General features: G+C 43.7%; 1 protein-coding gene across 2 annotated transcripts in view; it reads right to left on the reverse strand.

The window, feature by feature from the left end:
* The window catches only part of septin7 (septin 7), a 122,652-nt gene that overhangs the window by 66,246 nt on the left and 38,785 nt on the right, over positions 1-17,621 (reverse strand). For both annotated transcript variants that reach the window (XM_033019140.1, XM_033019139.1), the window contains exon 4: positions 7,148-7,254. In XM_033019140.1, the coding sequence (XP_032875031.1) occupies positions 7,148-7,254 (107 nt within the window). The remainder of the gene's footprint in view (positions 1-7,147; positions 7,255-17,621) is intronic.

Here is a 17,621-nt window from a genome sequence, read left to right on the forward strand (position 1 = left end):
AGAGGTGAATCAGACAGTACTCTAGTTTATGGAAGGATCGTTCGGAAACTTGATATCAAAAGGGGAAGAAGCTGTTCCGGAACAAGTCTGATGATGCATGCTTTCAAGTCTTTGATTATGTGTAGGAAGGTACACCAAAGATAGACACAAAATGCTGGAGTAACTTTGCTGGTCAGGCAACATCTCTGGAGAAAAGGAATAGATGACGTTTCGGATCGAGACCCTACTTCAGACTGACACTGTCAGATAGCTGGAATGGGTACAGCAATCATCTAATGCTTTTGGTACAAAATGTTCCATAGTTCTCTCTTTTTTGTATAGAAATGCCTATGTTTTCTCCAGAATGACTTCATATTTCTGACAGTGGAGTAGGCTGCCTCTCCCGCTGAGTTTCTCCAGCATTTTTGTCTACCTCATACTTCTGACATCAAGCTTATGGTTACACAAACTAAAATTCTCATAAGCATTATGACTCCAATTTGGAGGAACAGCAGCTCATATTTGTCTTGGGCCACTTACAATAAACAATAGATAATTGACAATAGGTGCAGGAGTAGGCCATTCGGCCCTTCGAGCCAGCACCACCATTCAATGTGATCATGGCTGATCATCCACAATCAGTACCCCGTTCCTGCCTTCTCCCCATATCCCCTGACTCCGCTATCTTTAAGAGCCCTATCTAGCTCTCTCTTGAAAGTATCCAGAGAACCGGCCTCCACCGCCCTCTGAGGCAGAGAATTCCACAGACTCACAACTCTCTGTGAGAAAAAGTGTTTCCTCGTCTCTGTTCTAAATGGCTTACCCCTTATTCTTAAACTGTGGCCCCTGGTTCTGGACTCCCCCAACATCGGGAACATGTTTCCTGCCTCCAGCGTGTCCAAACCCTTAATAATCTTATATGTATCAATAAGATTCCCTCTCATCCTTCTAAACTCCAGAGTATACAAGCCCAGCCACTCCATTCTCTCAGCATATGACAGTTCCGCCATCCCAGGTATTAACCTTGTAAACCTACGCTGCACTCCCTCAATGGCAAGAATGTCCTTCCTCAAATTAGGGGACCAAAACTGCACACAATATTCCAGATGTGGTCTCACTAGGGTCCTATACAACTGCAGAAGGACCTCTTTGCTCCTATACTCAACTCCTCTTGTTATAAACCTCAACATGCCATTCGCTTTCTTCACTGCCTGCTGTACCTGCATGCTTACTTTCATAGAAACATAGAAATTAGGTGCAGGAGTAGGCCATTCGGCCCTTCGAGCCTGCACCGCCATTCAATATGATCATGGCTGATCATCCAACTCAGTATCCCATACCTGCCTTCTCTCCATACCCTCTGATCCCCTTAGCCACAAGGGCCACATCTAACTCCCTCTTAAATATAGCCAATGAACTGGCCTCAACTACCCTCTGTGGCAGAGAGTTCCAGAGATTCACCACTCTCTGTGTGAAAAAAGTTTTTCTCATCTCGGTTTTAAAGGATTTCCCCCTTATCCTTAAGCTGTGACCCCTTGTCCTGGACTTCCCCAACATCGGGAACAATCTTCCTGCATCTAGCCTGTCCAACCCCTTAAGAACTTTGTAAGTTTCTATAAGATCCCCTCTCAATCTCCTAAATTCTAGAGAGTATAAACCAAGTCTATCCAGTCTTTCTTCATAAGACAGTCCTGACATCCCAGGAATCAGTCTGGTGAACCTTCTCTGCACTCCCTCTATGGCAATAATGTCCTTCCTCAGATTTGGAGACCAAAACTGTACGCAATACTCCAGGTGTGGTCTCACCAAGACCCTGTACAACTGCAGTAGAACCTCCCTGCTCCTATACTCAAATCCTTTTGCTATGAAAGCTAACATACCATTCGCTTTCTTCACTGCCTGCTGCACCTGCATGCCTACTTTCAATGACTGGTGTACCATGACACCCAGGTCTCGCTGCATCTCCTTTTCCTAATCGGCCACCATTTAGATAATAGTCTGCTTTCCTATTTTTGCCACCAAAATGGATAACCTCACATTTATCCACATTATAGTGCATCTGCCAAACATTTGCCCACTCACCCAGCCTATCCAAGTCACCTTGCAGTCTCCTAGCATCCTCCTCACAGTTCACACTGCCCACCAGCTTTGTGTCATCTGCAAATTTGCTAATGTTACTTTGAATCCCTTAATCTATATCATTGATGTATATTGTAAATAGCTGCGGTCCCAGCACCGAGCCTTGCGGTACCCCGCTAGTCACCCCACCCCCACGCAAGTCATCCTTCTAGTTTCACAGTTTACATCCACATATCCCTTTGTTATCACTTCTTCCACAGCCAACAATTGCCCATTGTGGGCTCCACCTTTCCTAGGTCATTGGTGCCAGCTCTGATTTGTTCATATTTCTGATTTCATACCTCTGGTTTCCTTCCCGGTAACTCTGGTTACTCTGTTTAATGAAGGGACCCGACCCGAAATATCACCAATTCCTTTTCCCTTGAAATGCTGCCTGACCCGCTGAGTTACACTAGCAATTTGTGTCTTGTCTTTGATTATGTTGGTTCCTTTTCCGAGGCAGTGTGGACTTAATAGTGGGAAGTCTGGTCTATGAGATGGACTGGGCTACATCTACAACTCTGCAATTTCTTGCAGTAGAGCCAGGTACAATGGTGACATATAAATAATGTTTAGATAGGAAAAGTTTAGAGGGATCTGGGACAAAGCAGGCAAATGGGACCAGCTCAGTTATTTAAAAAATTGGTCAGCGTAGATGATTTTGGCCGAACAACCTTTTTCCTCGTAATACGATTACTAATAAACAACTTTAAACCTCTTTTATTCCTTAATCTAAGCCATTCTAAAATTAAACAGCAGGTATAAAAACAAATGTAAAATGCAATAGTCGAGTGAAAGTGGCCCAAATTGACGACCATTTGCCAAGAGTGTTATTTATTCAGCAAAAACTCCCATCTCTTCATCTGGCCAAGAAACAAATTTGCCAAGGCAGATTTATTTCTGGTTAAACCGTGCAATTTGGAAAGGCTTTGAAAATATTCCACATCCGTTTGGTCTATAAGTGGAAGTAAAAATTTGACATTTGGTTTTATTTTTAAACTACAGTGAAACGTCCGGTAATATCACAGGCATTGGAATGAATACAACATGAATAAAATTAACTTCATCTTTCTTGGGCTAAAACCGAGTTATGCCAGACAAGGCTGGTGTTAGGAGGCTGCATAATGGGGCAATGTCTAGTAGATGCAAACAAGCATATGGTGAAAAAAACTGGTCCTCTTGAATCACTACAGTGACTTAGATTTTGACAACACCCCAAAAGGACACTCAAAATCAGGTGAGTCTAAACCACAGCAAAGAATTTCAGTATACTATCAGGTCTTGGCACTCGTTGTGCCTTTGCTCTTGCAAGGCCCTTTGAACACAAGGAATTTTGATAAATTTGGAACATAATATGAACTGAGTTTATCGGCAAGCGTCTTTTTTGTCAAAGAATCCAACACACAATAAAAAAGTATAAAATAGAAGTTTTACAGTTAATTTCTCGGCACTATTACATACCAGAACTATAAAAAATCTTCTAATGCCATAAAAGAGTCAATAATACAGCACAGAACTCAGCCCTTCAGCACGACTTGTTCATGATGCCCAAGATGCTCATCTAAATTCATCCCCATTTGCCCATGTTTGATCCTTATTCAAAACCTTTCCTGTCCATGTACCTATCCAAATGACTTTTAAGAGTTACTAGACCAAGTGCAGACCCGTTGGGTCTGGTCCCCGAACGTGCTTCAGACCCCGAGTACGGGGAAGGGAGGGGGAGGGGGGGCTGTCTCAATTACTTCCTTTGGCAGTATATATCCACCATCCTGTGTGAAAAAGCTGGCCCTCAGTTTCTGATTAAATCTATCCCATCTCACCTTAAACCCAAGCCTTTTAGATCCAGATCCCCCAACCCTGAGATAAAGACTGTGCCTTTACACTCTCCATGCCTCACATGATTTTATACCTCTATAAGATCAGTCCTCAGCCTTTTAGGGATAATGATCATAACCAAATAAGTTTTTTAATTCTTCTGAGCTTTCTGTCCTGGGCATCTTCCATTGTCAGAAGGAGGCCACATGCAAACTGAAGGAGCAGCATGGTTAGCTTATAACCCAATGGTATGATCATTGAATTCTCCAATCTTAAATAACCTGCAACAACACTTCCCTCCCCCTTTCTCCCCATACCTCCCTTTCATAAAAACATAGAAAATATGTGCATGAGCAGGCCATTCACCATCACCGTCATCCAAAATCAGTACCCCTTTCCTGCTTTCTCTCCTTCTCCCTTGATTCCATTTCTCATCCAACTCCCATGTGCTCTATCTGGACCTGCACATAATTTTCCCCTCCACCTACATTTCTTCCTCTGGCTTCACACTTTGCAACTCTCTTGCCTCAGGCCTGTTTTTTTTTCATCTCTGGCCTTTGTCCAAACATCTGCCTATCAAAACCTCTCTTCACCCGTGTACGCCCATTACCAGCCACTCTTTGTCCTACCCCTCCATTCTTCCAGTTTTCTTTATTTTATAGTCCACCTTGGTAGCTGATCTAGAAAATTAAGATGCTTGGGATTAACAATGACTTGGTCGTATGGATGCAGAAATAGCTCAATGATAGAAGTGGTGGAAGGAAAATATTCAGGTTAGAAATCTGTGACGAGTGGAGTTCCACAGTTCCAATCTGTGCTGGGACCTCTGTTGTTTGTGATATATACAAATTATGTGGACATAAACGTAGATGGGTTGATTAGTAAGCTTGCTGGAATGGTGGATTGTGAAGAAACCAATCAAAGTATACAGGGAAAATATAAAATTAATGGCAAGATCTTTAGCAACATTGAAATACAGAGGAATTTTGGAGATTAAGTCCACAGCATTCTGAGTGTCAACACCACTAGAAAGAAAGGGCAAGAAGGCCTGCAGTATGCTTGCCTTCATTGGACAAGGCATTCAGTACAAGAATCAATACGTCATGATGCAGCTTCATAGGACTTTGGTTAGGCTGCATTTAGAGTATTGAGTGCAGTTCTGATCGTCTCATTACATGAAGGTTATGGAAGTTTTGGAAAGGGTGCAGAGGTGATTTATCTTTAACACGAGAAACTGCTGATGCTGGTTTACAAAAGAAGACAATGTGCTAGAGTAACTCAGTGGGTAAGACAACATCTCTGGAGAGCATAGATAGGTGATGTTTTAGGTTTAGACACTTCTTCAGACTGATTGTGGTGGAGGGGTGATGAGAAAGCTGGATGGAAGGGTAGGACAAAGCCTGAGTGAGATGGGGGGGGGGGGGGGGGGGGGGGGGGGGGGGGAGGGTTTAGGGTTTGATATGCAGATAGTTGGACAAAAGCCAGAGATTAAAAAACAGAATGTCTGAGACAGAAGGATTGAAGAGTTGCGAATTGTGTAGCTGGAGGTGCATAGGGGAGGGAGAGGGAGATATAGATGCGAGTTCAGGTGAGGCAAAGGCAAGAGAATAGAAGGGGGGGGGGGGAGTTACCCAAAATTGGAGAATACAATGTTTATACCATTGGAATCTACCCAAGTGGAATATGAGGTGCTGTTCCTTCAGTTTGCACGTGGCCTCATTCTAGCAATGGAGGAGGCCCAGTACAGAAAAGTCAATGGGGAAATGGGAAGAGGAAATACATTAATTAGCAACTGGGAGATGCTTGGATTATGGGGTATTAACTCTAGTCAGACTTGGATTGATATCCCTTGAAAGCTGGAGGTCGAGGAGAGATTTGATAGATATATAAATTCATGAGCGGCATAGATAAAGTAGGCAGTCAAAACATTTTCCCCCAGGATGGAAATATTAAATACTAGAAGGTATAGTTTTAAAGTGAAAGGGGCAAAGTATAGAGAAGACGTTCGAGGCAACATTTATTTTTTACACAGAATGCTTGGAATGTGCTGCCAGGGATGGTGGTAGAGGTAGATACAATAGTGGCATTTAAGAGACTTTTGGATAGGCACATGGACATAATAATAATAAATACTTTATTGATCCCCTCAGGGAAATTCAGATGTCCAGAAGCCCCCAACCAACAAACCCACAGATTCAAAACGAACGCAGACAGAAAATACATAGAATACAATGTGGACACTACCTGAGAGCAATAAATACTTAAAAAGACCAATAATTAACAATTAAAAATTAAAAATTGCAAAATGCATCCCCCTACAGCCTAGCGGTCCGAATTATAAAATCTAATGGCTGCAGGGGTGAAGGATCTCCTGAACCGCTCCGTTCTACAGGGCAGGGAGAGGAGCCGGTTGTTGTTCCGAGTGCTCTTTTGACTCTCCAGAATTACATGGAGTGGATGCCCGGGGTTTTTTAGGATGACCTGCACCTTGTGCCTCATACGCCTCTCATGCACATCCATCCCAGAGTCTACTCTCCCCTCCAGCACTGAGCTAGCTCGTTTAACCAGTTTGACCAGCTTCTTGTTGTTTTTTGCACTAATGCTGTTACCCCAGCAAACAACAGCGTAGAAAATAACACTTGCAACCACAGTCTTGTAAAACATGTGCAGCATATCATTACACACATTGAAGGATTTGAGCCTTCGGAGGAAAAAGAGTCTGCTCTGGCCTTTTTTGTAGATGGAGTCAGAGTTGACAGACCAGTCCAGTTTGTTATCAAGGTGCACTCCAAGGTATTTATATGTCTGCACCACCGGAAATGGAGGGAAATTGATTGTGAGTGGGCAGATAAGATAAGAGTTGGTATTGGCATCATGTTCAGCACAGTAGGGCCTATTCCCATGCAGTATTGTTGTATGTACCATGTTATAATTCTGCTGACTGGCTAGCACGCAACAAAAACTTCATCCTGTACCTCTGTAAATGTGACAACAAATTAAACTAAACTTCTGAATATATTGGGTTGCTTCTTCCATTGTGGGCATACTAATCCTTATACAAAGTGAACTTGCCAATAGATCGAACCAGGGATATGTAACCCATTGCTTCGAATGCTTCTTTAAAAATTCATTGATGATAATCATGGTAAAACAAATTCATAGCAAGTACTTCAAATCAAAGTAAACAGTGTAAAAATAAACCAACATACAAGTGGTTTGCAGATTGAGGACATACCATAACTGTTTTTTTAATCCTATGTGAAGGACCTGGATACTCTGATGAATACAGGTCTGTCAGAAACAAAGAGTTGATGAGCGTTGACTTCCCTAATCCTGATTCACCTGCAAAATAAAGTTGAAAAAGATTTAGTGACAGGTTACTCATGTTAACTTAAATGCATTACCAAGTCTTTGAGTTTTGATCCTCTTATGCAGTCAAGTTTTGAAAGGCATTCTGCTTAACAGTGGTGTAATTAAAATAAATCAAATTATGCGCACATGCGCAGGTTCCTGCTTTCCACCGTACAACTATGACCAACACTTTTCCGTCCCTCTATTTGAAAAGATACAAAAAAAGTTTATTTATCCTGCAATATTTAATCAAATTTCTCCATACCAATTATCTCCTTGCAATGAATCTGAAACCTCTCTGCATCCTCCTCAAAGCCCAGTCTGCCAACTAGCACTGTATCATCAAACTCTGCCCAAAACTGCAAGAAATTGTATTTGCTGCCTCGGGAAAGCAACGAACATAATCAAGGACCATTTTCATCCCAGCAAATTCTTCTCCCCTCTCCTATCGAGCAGAATGCGAAAGTTGCAAGTTTCAGCACATTGCACCAGATTCAGGAACAATTTCTTCTCCATTGTTATCAAATGAATGGTTCTCCCATAAACTATGGAGTAATCCCAATCTTCCACCCTACCTCATGGCAGACCTTGGTCTTTATTCTCCATTTTTGTAAAGCTATAATGATGTAACACTATGTTCTGCACTCACTATCTGTTATACTTTTGTGTGGCTTGATTGTACTCAGCTTTTAGTATCATTTGATTAGATGGCACACAGCAAAGCTTTTTACGTATCTGTGTACACGTGACAATAATAAACCAATATATACTTTAGCCAATTGCTGATAAAGAGCATAAAAGGCTGCATCTCAATATCAATCCCCTCTCCCTGGAGTCCCAGTGGTCACAGCGCCTTCCCCAACATGGCATAGATTTTTCCTGCTTTTGGTCTAATCGAATATTACTCCAGCACGCACTAGTTTTATTTAATCTTCTCATGCATCATACCTTATTGAAAACTTAAAGATATCCAAGTACATCAAATGTAATCACAACTGCAATCATTTGAATTAAGGCAGTTCAGTTATCTATGGCATGGCATCTCTGTGCGGTATCTCAGCTGCATGGAGACGGAGAGGAGAGCTCTTCAGCGTGTCGTCCACAGGGCGCAGATGATTATTGGGTCACAGCTACCAGCCGTGGAGGGCATCTACTACACACGGTCCCTCAGGAAGGCCGTCAGCATCCACAAAGACTCCTCACACACCTCTGTTCGAACTCCTACCTACCGGCAGACGTTACAAGGCCTTTTACGGCCGCACCTCCAGACTCAGGAACAGCTTCATCCCCAGAGCTATCGCTGCTCTGAACCGGCCCTGCTGAGTGTCCCCCCCCCCCCATGAACTGTATTCATGCACATCAACCCGGCACAGACATATTTGCACTTCAGACTGTTTTACTGTTTACTGTTCTCTTTTTTTTATAAATCATGTTTCTCGGGGTATCTACATTTTATTAGTTGTTTAAGTTATGCCGATCGGATGGAAGTTGCATACCAAATCTCGTTGCACCTATGTGCAATGACAATAAAATATATTATTATTATTATTATGGAGAATAATTGGATCATGAGCTCCAGTTCCACCGCCATATTAAATAGAGTTAGAGTGATAGAGCTACACAGTACTGAAACTGGCCCTTCAGCTCAACTTATCCATGCCCACCAAGTTACCTAATCGAGTTAATCCTACCTGCCAGCACATATTCCAGAAATCTTTCTATGTATGTACCTGAATCAAGCTCTACCACTTTATCTGGCATTCTACATATGCACCGCCCTCCATGCAAATAGTTACAAAATTGTAGGTGCATGTGCAGGAGGGCTGTAGAGATGGTGGGTAGTTTTACTAGTTATGCATGTTTTCCCAGAACAAAGCTGCATTATAATGTGACGGTCCAAATATCGAATTCTGGAGAAATTCAGCGTGTCAGGCAGTATCTATCGAGGGAGAGGACAGACGACATTTCAGGTCAGAATCTTTCTTCAGACTGATTGGATTAGTGGACGAGAAAGCTGCAGGGAAAAAATGGGGGTGGGGCAAAGCCTGCCAAGATATAGTTAGATTCAGGTGAGGGGCAGGCTGGTGGTGATTAGAAAACAGGGTGAACACAAGGCTAATAAGAACAACACATCATATGCCAAAGTCATCTTTAAAACAACCCCTTTCTTGAAGGCACACGCACATATACGAGGCACAAGATGCGAACATTTCACTGAGTACCCTTGCTACAGCACTGTTGTCAGAAGCATTCCAAAAATTCTTTCAATTTTTTTGTTGCCAAAACAGCCCTGTCGATCCAGCAGAGGTTTGCTGGAGACATTTCTGGAACAGATTACCAGACCAGATTGAGCCATCGGTGCTTGAAAGTCCAAACAAGACTTACATTCTTGTGTGGTCAGCAATTTGACCTGAACCATGAAGTAATGACAAGTGGTGATGCATTATCAAAAACTGCTAATAACTCTCATTAGATTATTGAATGTCTTTCAGCAAATTTAAGAAGTGTACATTTAAATAGTCTCAATTATATTCAACATGGATCAATTTGTTAGTTTAACTACTGAACATATCAAAAAATCAGTAGAGGAAATGTTAATAATGGACCGTGCTCCACAAATACTGCCAATGTGTTTTATTCATGCTAAGAACCAGTACCCTACCATAAAGGTATATGCAAATTTGAGAGAAACTACCATGCACATAACACTTCAACTGCCTTATCTGGACCAAGATAGAGGCTTGCAGCATCAGGCACACATCAAAAACCCAACTTGAAAGGCTCTGCTTAATGGCAGATGAGTGCAATAACAAAGACTAGAGATGAATAGGAGGCAAGAGGGTGTTACATCAGGAGAGATGAGGTGTGAAGTATAAATCCAGTGAGACAGATATTGGGGACCGAGGATGGGAGATGAGCATACAAAGGAGGGGAATGGGAGGCGATGGGAGAAATATGTGCGCAAAGGAATGGGATGCGTATATGGAAAAGAGGGAGGATGGGATATTACTTGAAATTGAATTCAATGTTTATACAATTGGGTTGTACGCTAGCCAAGCGGATTATGAGTGGATGAAAGAATGGATTGACTGGCCTTATATTGAACAGGAACGCAGATTATTATCTGAATGGTGTCAGTTTAAGAAAATGGGAGGTGCAACAAGACCTGTGTGTGCTTGTACATCAGTCACTGAAAGTAAGCATACAGGTACAGCATGCAGTGAAGAAAGCTAATGGCATGTTGGCCTTCATTGAGAGAGGATTTAAGTTTAGGAGCAAGGAGGTCCTATTGCAGTTGGACAGGGTCGTGGTGAGACCGTACCTGGAGTATTGTGTGCAATTTTGGTCTTCTAATTTGAGGAAGGACATTCTTGCTGTTGAAGGAGTGCAGCGTAGGTTCACCGGGTTAATTCCCGGGATGACAGGACTGACATCTGATGAAAAAATTGATCGACTGGGCTAATATTGATGAAAGAATGGATCGACTGGGCTTATATTCACTGGAATGTAGAAGGATGAGAGGGATTCTTATAGAAACATATACAATTCTTTAGCGATTGGACAGGCTAGATGCAGGAAAATGTTCCCAATGTTGGGGGAGTCCAGAACCAGGGGTCACAATTTAAGTATAAGGGATAGGCCATTTAGAACTGAGATGAGGAAAACATTTTCACCCAGAAAGTTGTGAATTTGTGGAATTCTCTGCCACGGAAGGCAGTGGAGGCCAATTCACTGGACGTTTTCAATTGAGAGTTAGTTATAGCTCTTAGGGCTAACGGAATCATGGGATTATGGGGAGAAAGCAGGAACGGGATACTGATTTTGGATGATCAGCCATTATCATATTGAATGGCGGTGCTGGCTCAAAGGGTCGATTGGCTTACTCCTGCACCTATTTTCCATGTGTCTATGCTGTTCCGCCAGTTTATGTGTCACTGTGGCAATGGAGCCCATGAGCAGAAAGGTTGATACAGGATTGGGAAGGGAAGTTAAATGGTTAGCGGCCTTGGCAGACAGAGTGCAAGTGTCTGGCAAAGCGGTTACCTAGTCTATGCTTGATATTGCCAATCTGAAGGAGGTAGCATCTGGAGCACCAAATGCAGTAACCAAGGTAGGGGAAAATAAGTGTTCGGCACGGACTTGAAGGGCCGAGATGGCCTGTTCCCATGCTGTAATTGTTATATGTTATATGTTATATGTTTGAAGAGGTGCACGTGAACTTCTGTCTCACTTGGAAGGACTGCTGGAGTCACTGGATTGAAGCTGGGACAGGCATCACATCTCTGACAATTGCAGGGACAGTGGCTGGTGAGGGGGTTTATTAGGTGGGAAGGGATGAGTAAGCTAAGGAGTTGCAGAAGGAGTGTGCAGAAACTGTAAAGTGGTGGGAGCAAGAAGATGTGACTGGTGGTGGCATCACATGAATGGTGCCGGATGTTAGTGGGGATGCAGAGGTTAGTGAAGTGAAAGGTTCCGACCAGGAGAACTCTTTCCTTGTTCTATCTCGGGGGAGCAAGAGCTGAATTACAGGAGAACAGACATGTATGATGGTTCCATCCAAAACAGCTGGGAGGAAAACCATGTTTACTGAAAAAAGAACTTTTTGGATGTCCTAGGGTGAAAGACCTCTCATCTGGGAAGCAAATTTGACAGTGACAGAAAAATTGATATCAAGGGATGGGGATAGCCAGCGTGGGAAGAGATGTAGTCATCTGTAGTGGGAAGCTCCTGTGTCTAGAGTTTACACATTCTCTGTGACCACGTGGATTTCCTCAGACGTGCAGGTTCTGGCTCCATCCTGGGGCGGAGTTGGATTCATGTGAGATGGTAATAGAGGGGAGGATGCTCCTCGAACTGCGGAGCATCCAGGACAATACAGCTCACCCCCTCCGTGACACACCGGTCAACCTGAGGAGTACCTTCAGCAACAGACTGGTTCCACCAAGATGCAGGACAAGACGCCACAAGAGATCCTTCTTCCCCGTGGCTACCACATTTTAGAACTCCGCTCCCTTCGTTCGTGCGGTAGACTGAGACTGACTCCCTTCCTCCCCCCCACCCCCCAATCTTTACACATCCCCCAAGCCTCTCCACTCATCACTTTCAGTTCATGTTTCATGTATTTTGTGTATTTTGTATTTTTAAGACTTTTGGCAGATCAATTTCCCGCCTGGGATAAATAAAGTTCTTTCGTATCGTTAGTTAATTGGCCTCTAAAAAATTGCATCAAGAGTGTACGAAGTGGAATAACATAGTAACATTGTCAGCGTGGACGCAGTGGGTGAAGGGCCTGTTTTCATGCTGTATCTGGGCAGATCAGTGTACCCACCTCCCAGCTCACATGGCCTTCCCTGCACCGGCTTCTGACACAAGCCCCTACTTGTAAAGTGCACCAGTGAGCCCTCCTTCATCCATCGCACAATCCCGTCAGCTTGGCTGTCGTTGTGGCTCACTGCTGCATTACCATGTATTACAAATGTGACAAGATTTCAGAAATAGTGGACAGATGCAGAATTCTTTGTTACTTCTGGAGGCCATAAAGATGCAACATTTGTACAAACGGCATCCCTGGTTTACAACAGAATCCAGGGTTCTGTCTAGGGCATTTGTTTGGAAGAAATGATTCATGTGAATTTTTTTCTACATATCTTTGTACGAGTTTATCTTTCACAACTGTTAGTCCAAGAGATGGCCTGATACAATCTTCAGTGAACCTGAGAAACAGGGAAAATATGTTTGTTCCAAGATTGTGAGTAATTATTTTCCCATATGGCTGCACATTCCAGCAGATGGTTGACAACTAACGTCACAGTTGGATGGGAAATAGCCCTCATGATTGACAAAGAATGGGGCAGTTGAAATGAACTGAAGTATCCCAGGCAGGAAACTCAAATTACAAGCTTCATGTCCCACTACACTCAGGCTGCTGTTCAGCTCAGCTGTGCCATGTCATGTTACCGTCTTCAAAGTAATTCAGCCGTTTTTTTAATCGTTTATATCGATATTTTTCTAAAGCTTCCATTAGCTCCCATCTACAAAACTAAATTTTCACCCAAATGGATAGTTATATAAATGGCTGTAAAACACAATATATTTTGCTCAAGTTTTATTTTCAAACATCTATGGTATTCTAACATTGGAGTAAACAAGCATATATAATGCTGGTTAAAAAAAACACTGGCCAGGTAGCATCTGTGACTCTGACTCTTCAGAATTGGGAAATAGAGACTCATCAATCACTCTAATGGTCCAAATGTTGTAGGAGAGTAATGGATGGAACAAAGGGAATTTCTCCAAAAAAATGAACTACAATAATTGAGATTAAGCGTCTTTGTACAGGTGCACAACCTTTTATCCGAAAGCCTTGGGACCAGACACTTTTCGTAATTCAGAATTTGTCGGTCTTCGGAATGGAAATTTTTTAGCGTAGATTTTAACGGCTGGCTCAGTGGTAGAGTGCTCGGCTCATATCCGCAAGGTCGCGAGTTTGCGCCTTGATCCCGGCAGTTACTCAGTCGCGAGTTTGAGTCTTCAATGTCGTTTTTTCTTGCAGAATAAATGTCTGTATGTAATGCAGTGTGTTGAATGAATTCCTGAATTTGTAAATGTGCCCGCAGCATTGAATCAACTCTCGCACTCATGTCACCCTAGCGGGGCTACATGCCCTTAGGCGGCCTAGCTCGGGGATTCTTGAATCCCCGAGCTAGGTCGCGAGTTTGCGCCTCGATCCTGGCAGTTACTCGGTCGCGAGTTTGTGTCTTCTATGTAGTTTTTTCTTGCAGAATAAATGTTTGTATGAAATGCAGTGTAGGAGAGGTGCACTGACTGTGTGGGCAGAACTTTGGAAGTGATTGCCCACCAGTCTAAAAAGCCGATGTGTCTCCCTGTCCCTGGGATAGCAGGGGGCGATCAAACAGCACAATACCCCCCTCCCCCTCCAACTCCAGAGGAATCCGCTCCCCGATGGGCCGCTACGGCGACAAGTGGCAGTTTGCCCACAGCCCGAGCTGCGCCCCCTCATCCGCCACCCCAAGAACAAGACGTACCTTGCACACCATCAGCTTCTGCCCCTACGTGTTCCTCTGGAGTTGGAGCGGGGCTGGGCTGGAGTTGCTGCTGGCTGTGGGTCTCTGGGATCTCCGTGCTTGCAGTGGGCCTGGGGGTCGGTGTCCCGTTGGTCCTGACGTCTCCGGCCACCCCCCTGGACTGGAGCTGAGAATGGGAACTGTACCGCCCTTGCCCCCTCCCTCTGCAACTGCAAACAACCCCACTCTCCTGCAAGGGCGGTACAGTTCCCGGAGGATGGCAGGTGGCCGGAGACGTCAGGACCAACAGGAACCCGGTCCCCGATGGTCCCCTACGACGCCCCGAGCTGCGCCCCGTCATCCGCAACCCAGGTTCCTCTGTAGTAGGAACCAAAGATCTTTGGTTGGAACGGGGCTGGGCTGCTGTTGGCTGTGGGTCTGTGGGATCTCCGTGCTTGCAGTGGGCCTGGGGGTCGGTGTCCCGATGAGGGGGCGCAGCTCGGGGAACGGCTTCTGGTGGTCCTGACGTCTCCGGCCAGTTTGCAGTTTTCCTCTGTAGTTGGAGCGGGGCTGGGCTGGGCTGCTGTTGGCTGTGGGTCTCTGGGATCTCCGTGCTTGCGCTTGAAAACGTTCACCGAGGGCGGCCCGCAGAGGTGACAGCGGAACCTCCGGTCGGTCCTCGAAGAAAGGGGAACTAAATCCCCATTCATAAAAGAGAAGGTGAGGGTATATTGCGCGGGAAGGTTAATAATTGACAATATGCTGCGGCCTGCCCGCTGAGTTAAAAAGTTCCCACGCAAGACTCACGATACACTGTGTATCGTGAGTCTACCGTGGGAACTTTTTAACTCAGCGGGCAGGCCGCAGCATATTGTCAATTATTAACCTTCCCGCGCAATATACCCTCACCTTCTCTTTTATGAATGGGGATTTAGTTCCCCTTTCTTCGAGGACCGACCGGAGGTTCCGCTGTCACCTCTGCGGGCCGCCCTTGGTGAACGTTTTCAAGGACCTTTCTTCAAGGACCCCAAAAATGGCCACTATTCGGAGGTTTTCGTTATTTGGATCTTCGGATAAAAGGTTGTGCACCTGTATGTATGATGCGCAGCTAATGTTGTTAGGTCTGACTACACAATCCAAAATATATAAAAATGGCCTTTATTAAAATCTGACAATGTGCACTTTAACCACATGTAATTTTTTCTATTACAAATCTCAAATTGTGGAGTACAAAGGCAAAAAAATAAATGACGGGTCTTTGTCCCAAACATTATGGAGGGCATTGTATGTTATTCATACACTCTTTGGACAATTTTTTAGAGGCTAATTAACTTACAACCTGCACGTCTTTTGGGATATAGGAGGAAACTAGAGCACTCGGAGGAAATCCGCGTGGTCACAGAGAGAATGTGTAAACTCCAGACCCAGGTGCTTGAAAGCCTGGATATTCAGACTTAAAAACAGCTTCTTCCCCATTGTTGGTAGATTCATGAACCAATCGCCTCTTTCACTGCCCCTTCCCTGAGATGCTGCCACGTTCTCTTGCTGTTAATTCTATCTCATTTGGTTATTGCACTCAACTATTTTGGCACTATTTAAGATTTATTTACCTTCAACTATATCATCAGTTGTATTTATCATTACAATGTATACTGTGTACTCTGAGCTTCATGTAAACAAGGAATTTCATTGCATTCTAGTGTATGCAATGATAAAGTCATCTGAAATAAAAACATGTGTAGAAGAGTCTCGACCCGAAACATCATCCATTCCTTTTCTCCAGACATGCTGTCTAACCCGCTGAGTTACTCCAGCATTTTGTGTCCGTCTTTGATATAAAAGCATGTCGACTCTGTTTGATTGCCTTATAGCTTACTAAATGCCTTGTTATTAATCCCTCAAAAAAGGACAAATTGTTGAAGTAACTCAGTAGGTCAGGCAGCATCTCAGACAGCATCTCCAAAGATATCTGAAGAAGGGTCTCGAAACCTCACCTACTCCAGATGGAAGAAATGGATGTGTGTGTAAGTGCAAACACATGTTCAACAACACCTTATTGTTTTGTTGAATGCAATGCATAATGCAACCAAGGTGTAATTAACCCCCTATTAACAATCATTTACATCAAGATCTGAAATTCTCAAGATGCCGGAGAAGACCCAACAGATTGGAACACCACAAAAGTAACACCCATTTCATGAAAGAACAGTCAGAAATAATTAGTCTGGCCTGTGTCAGTTGCAAAATATGGAATCATTGTCAAGGGAATAATATAGGCAAGGAAATGCAGATGCTGGTTTAGAAAAAAAGACAATGCACTGCAACAGTCAAGCAACATCTTTGGTGATAAGACACAAAATGCTCAGCAGGACGGGCAGCATCTCTGGAGAGAAGGAATGGGTGACATTTCGGGTTAAGACCCGTCTTCAGACTGATCACAATATGCTGAAGTAACTCAACGGAACAGGCAGCATCTCTGGAGAGAAGGAATGGGTGACGTTTCGGATATAGACCCTTCTTCACACTGAACATCATGTTGAGCTACCCTACTCAATTTCCACGTATCACATTTTTTTCTGACAAAAGTTTTGCAGTATTCCAGTAAACGTCTCACCAAGGCACTATGTAAATTGAAGGCATTTTTACATACCAGTTGTCTTTCTAATTATGTGATATGCTAGCTTTCAATGACTTGTATGTCTGGAGACCTGGGTCCCGTTGAATATCAACAATCTCACTTAATATTTAAATGCTCTCTGTTTTTAGTGAACTGGACAAACTCACATTTTTGAACTCTACACATCGTTGCCCACTCAGTTGTCTATGTCCCCTTCATCTTCATCACCTCCTCGGTTTTGTGTCAGACTTAAAATTATGCCATCAATTTATAATATTTCTAACTAGCTCATTACTTCCTTGTTTTCTTGAGATGGGGGGCATTTTGACTTCTTAGGTCTATTCTAGCTCACAGAGTAACCTGGTTAAGCATTACTAGCTTTCCAGGGCTCAATAAATTCCAATTAGGAAACAAATCCATTGCACTAATTAATTACAGAGGCTTCAAGCAGGAGCCTTGACTGATCTTCCTCAATTTCCTCTTTTCAGTAGCTGGATGAGTGCTCCCTGAGGTGTCGAATCAACCATCCAGGGGCACAATGGATTAGGTGTTCACTGCTCATCAAAAGTATGTTTGCAGCACAACATACGAGCCACTGAACGATACTTGCAGTACAAGGTAAATTACCAGCGGAGCAGTAAACAAGTCGGGGAGGCTGGGAAAAGAGCTTGTCAGAGCATTGTACTTCTGGGTCTCTGAACACCCCTCTGTAATTC

The sequence above is a fragment of the Amblyraja radiata genome, chromosome 4 (genome assembly GCF_010909765.2).
Source record: "Amblyraja radiata isolate CabotCenter1 chromosome 4, sAmbRad1.1.pri, whole genome shotgun sequence".
In the NCBI taxonomy this organism is placed as follows: domain Eukaryota; kingdom Metazoa; phylum Chordata; class Chondrichthyes; order Rajiformes; family Rajidae; genus Amblyraja; species Amblyraja radiata.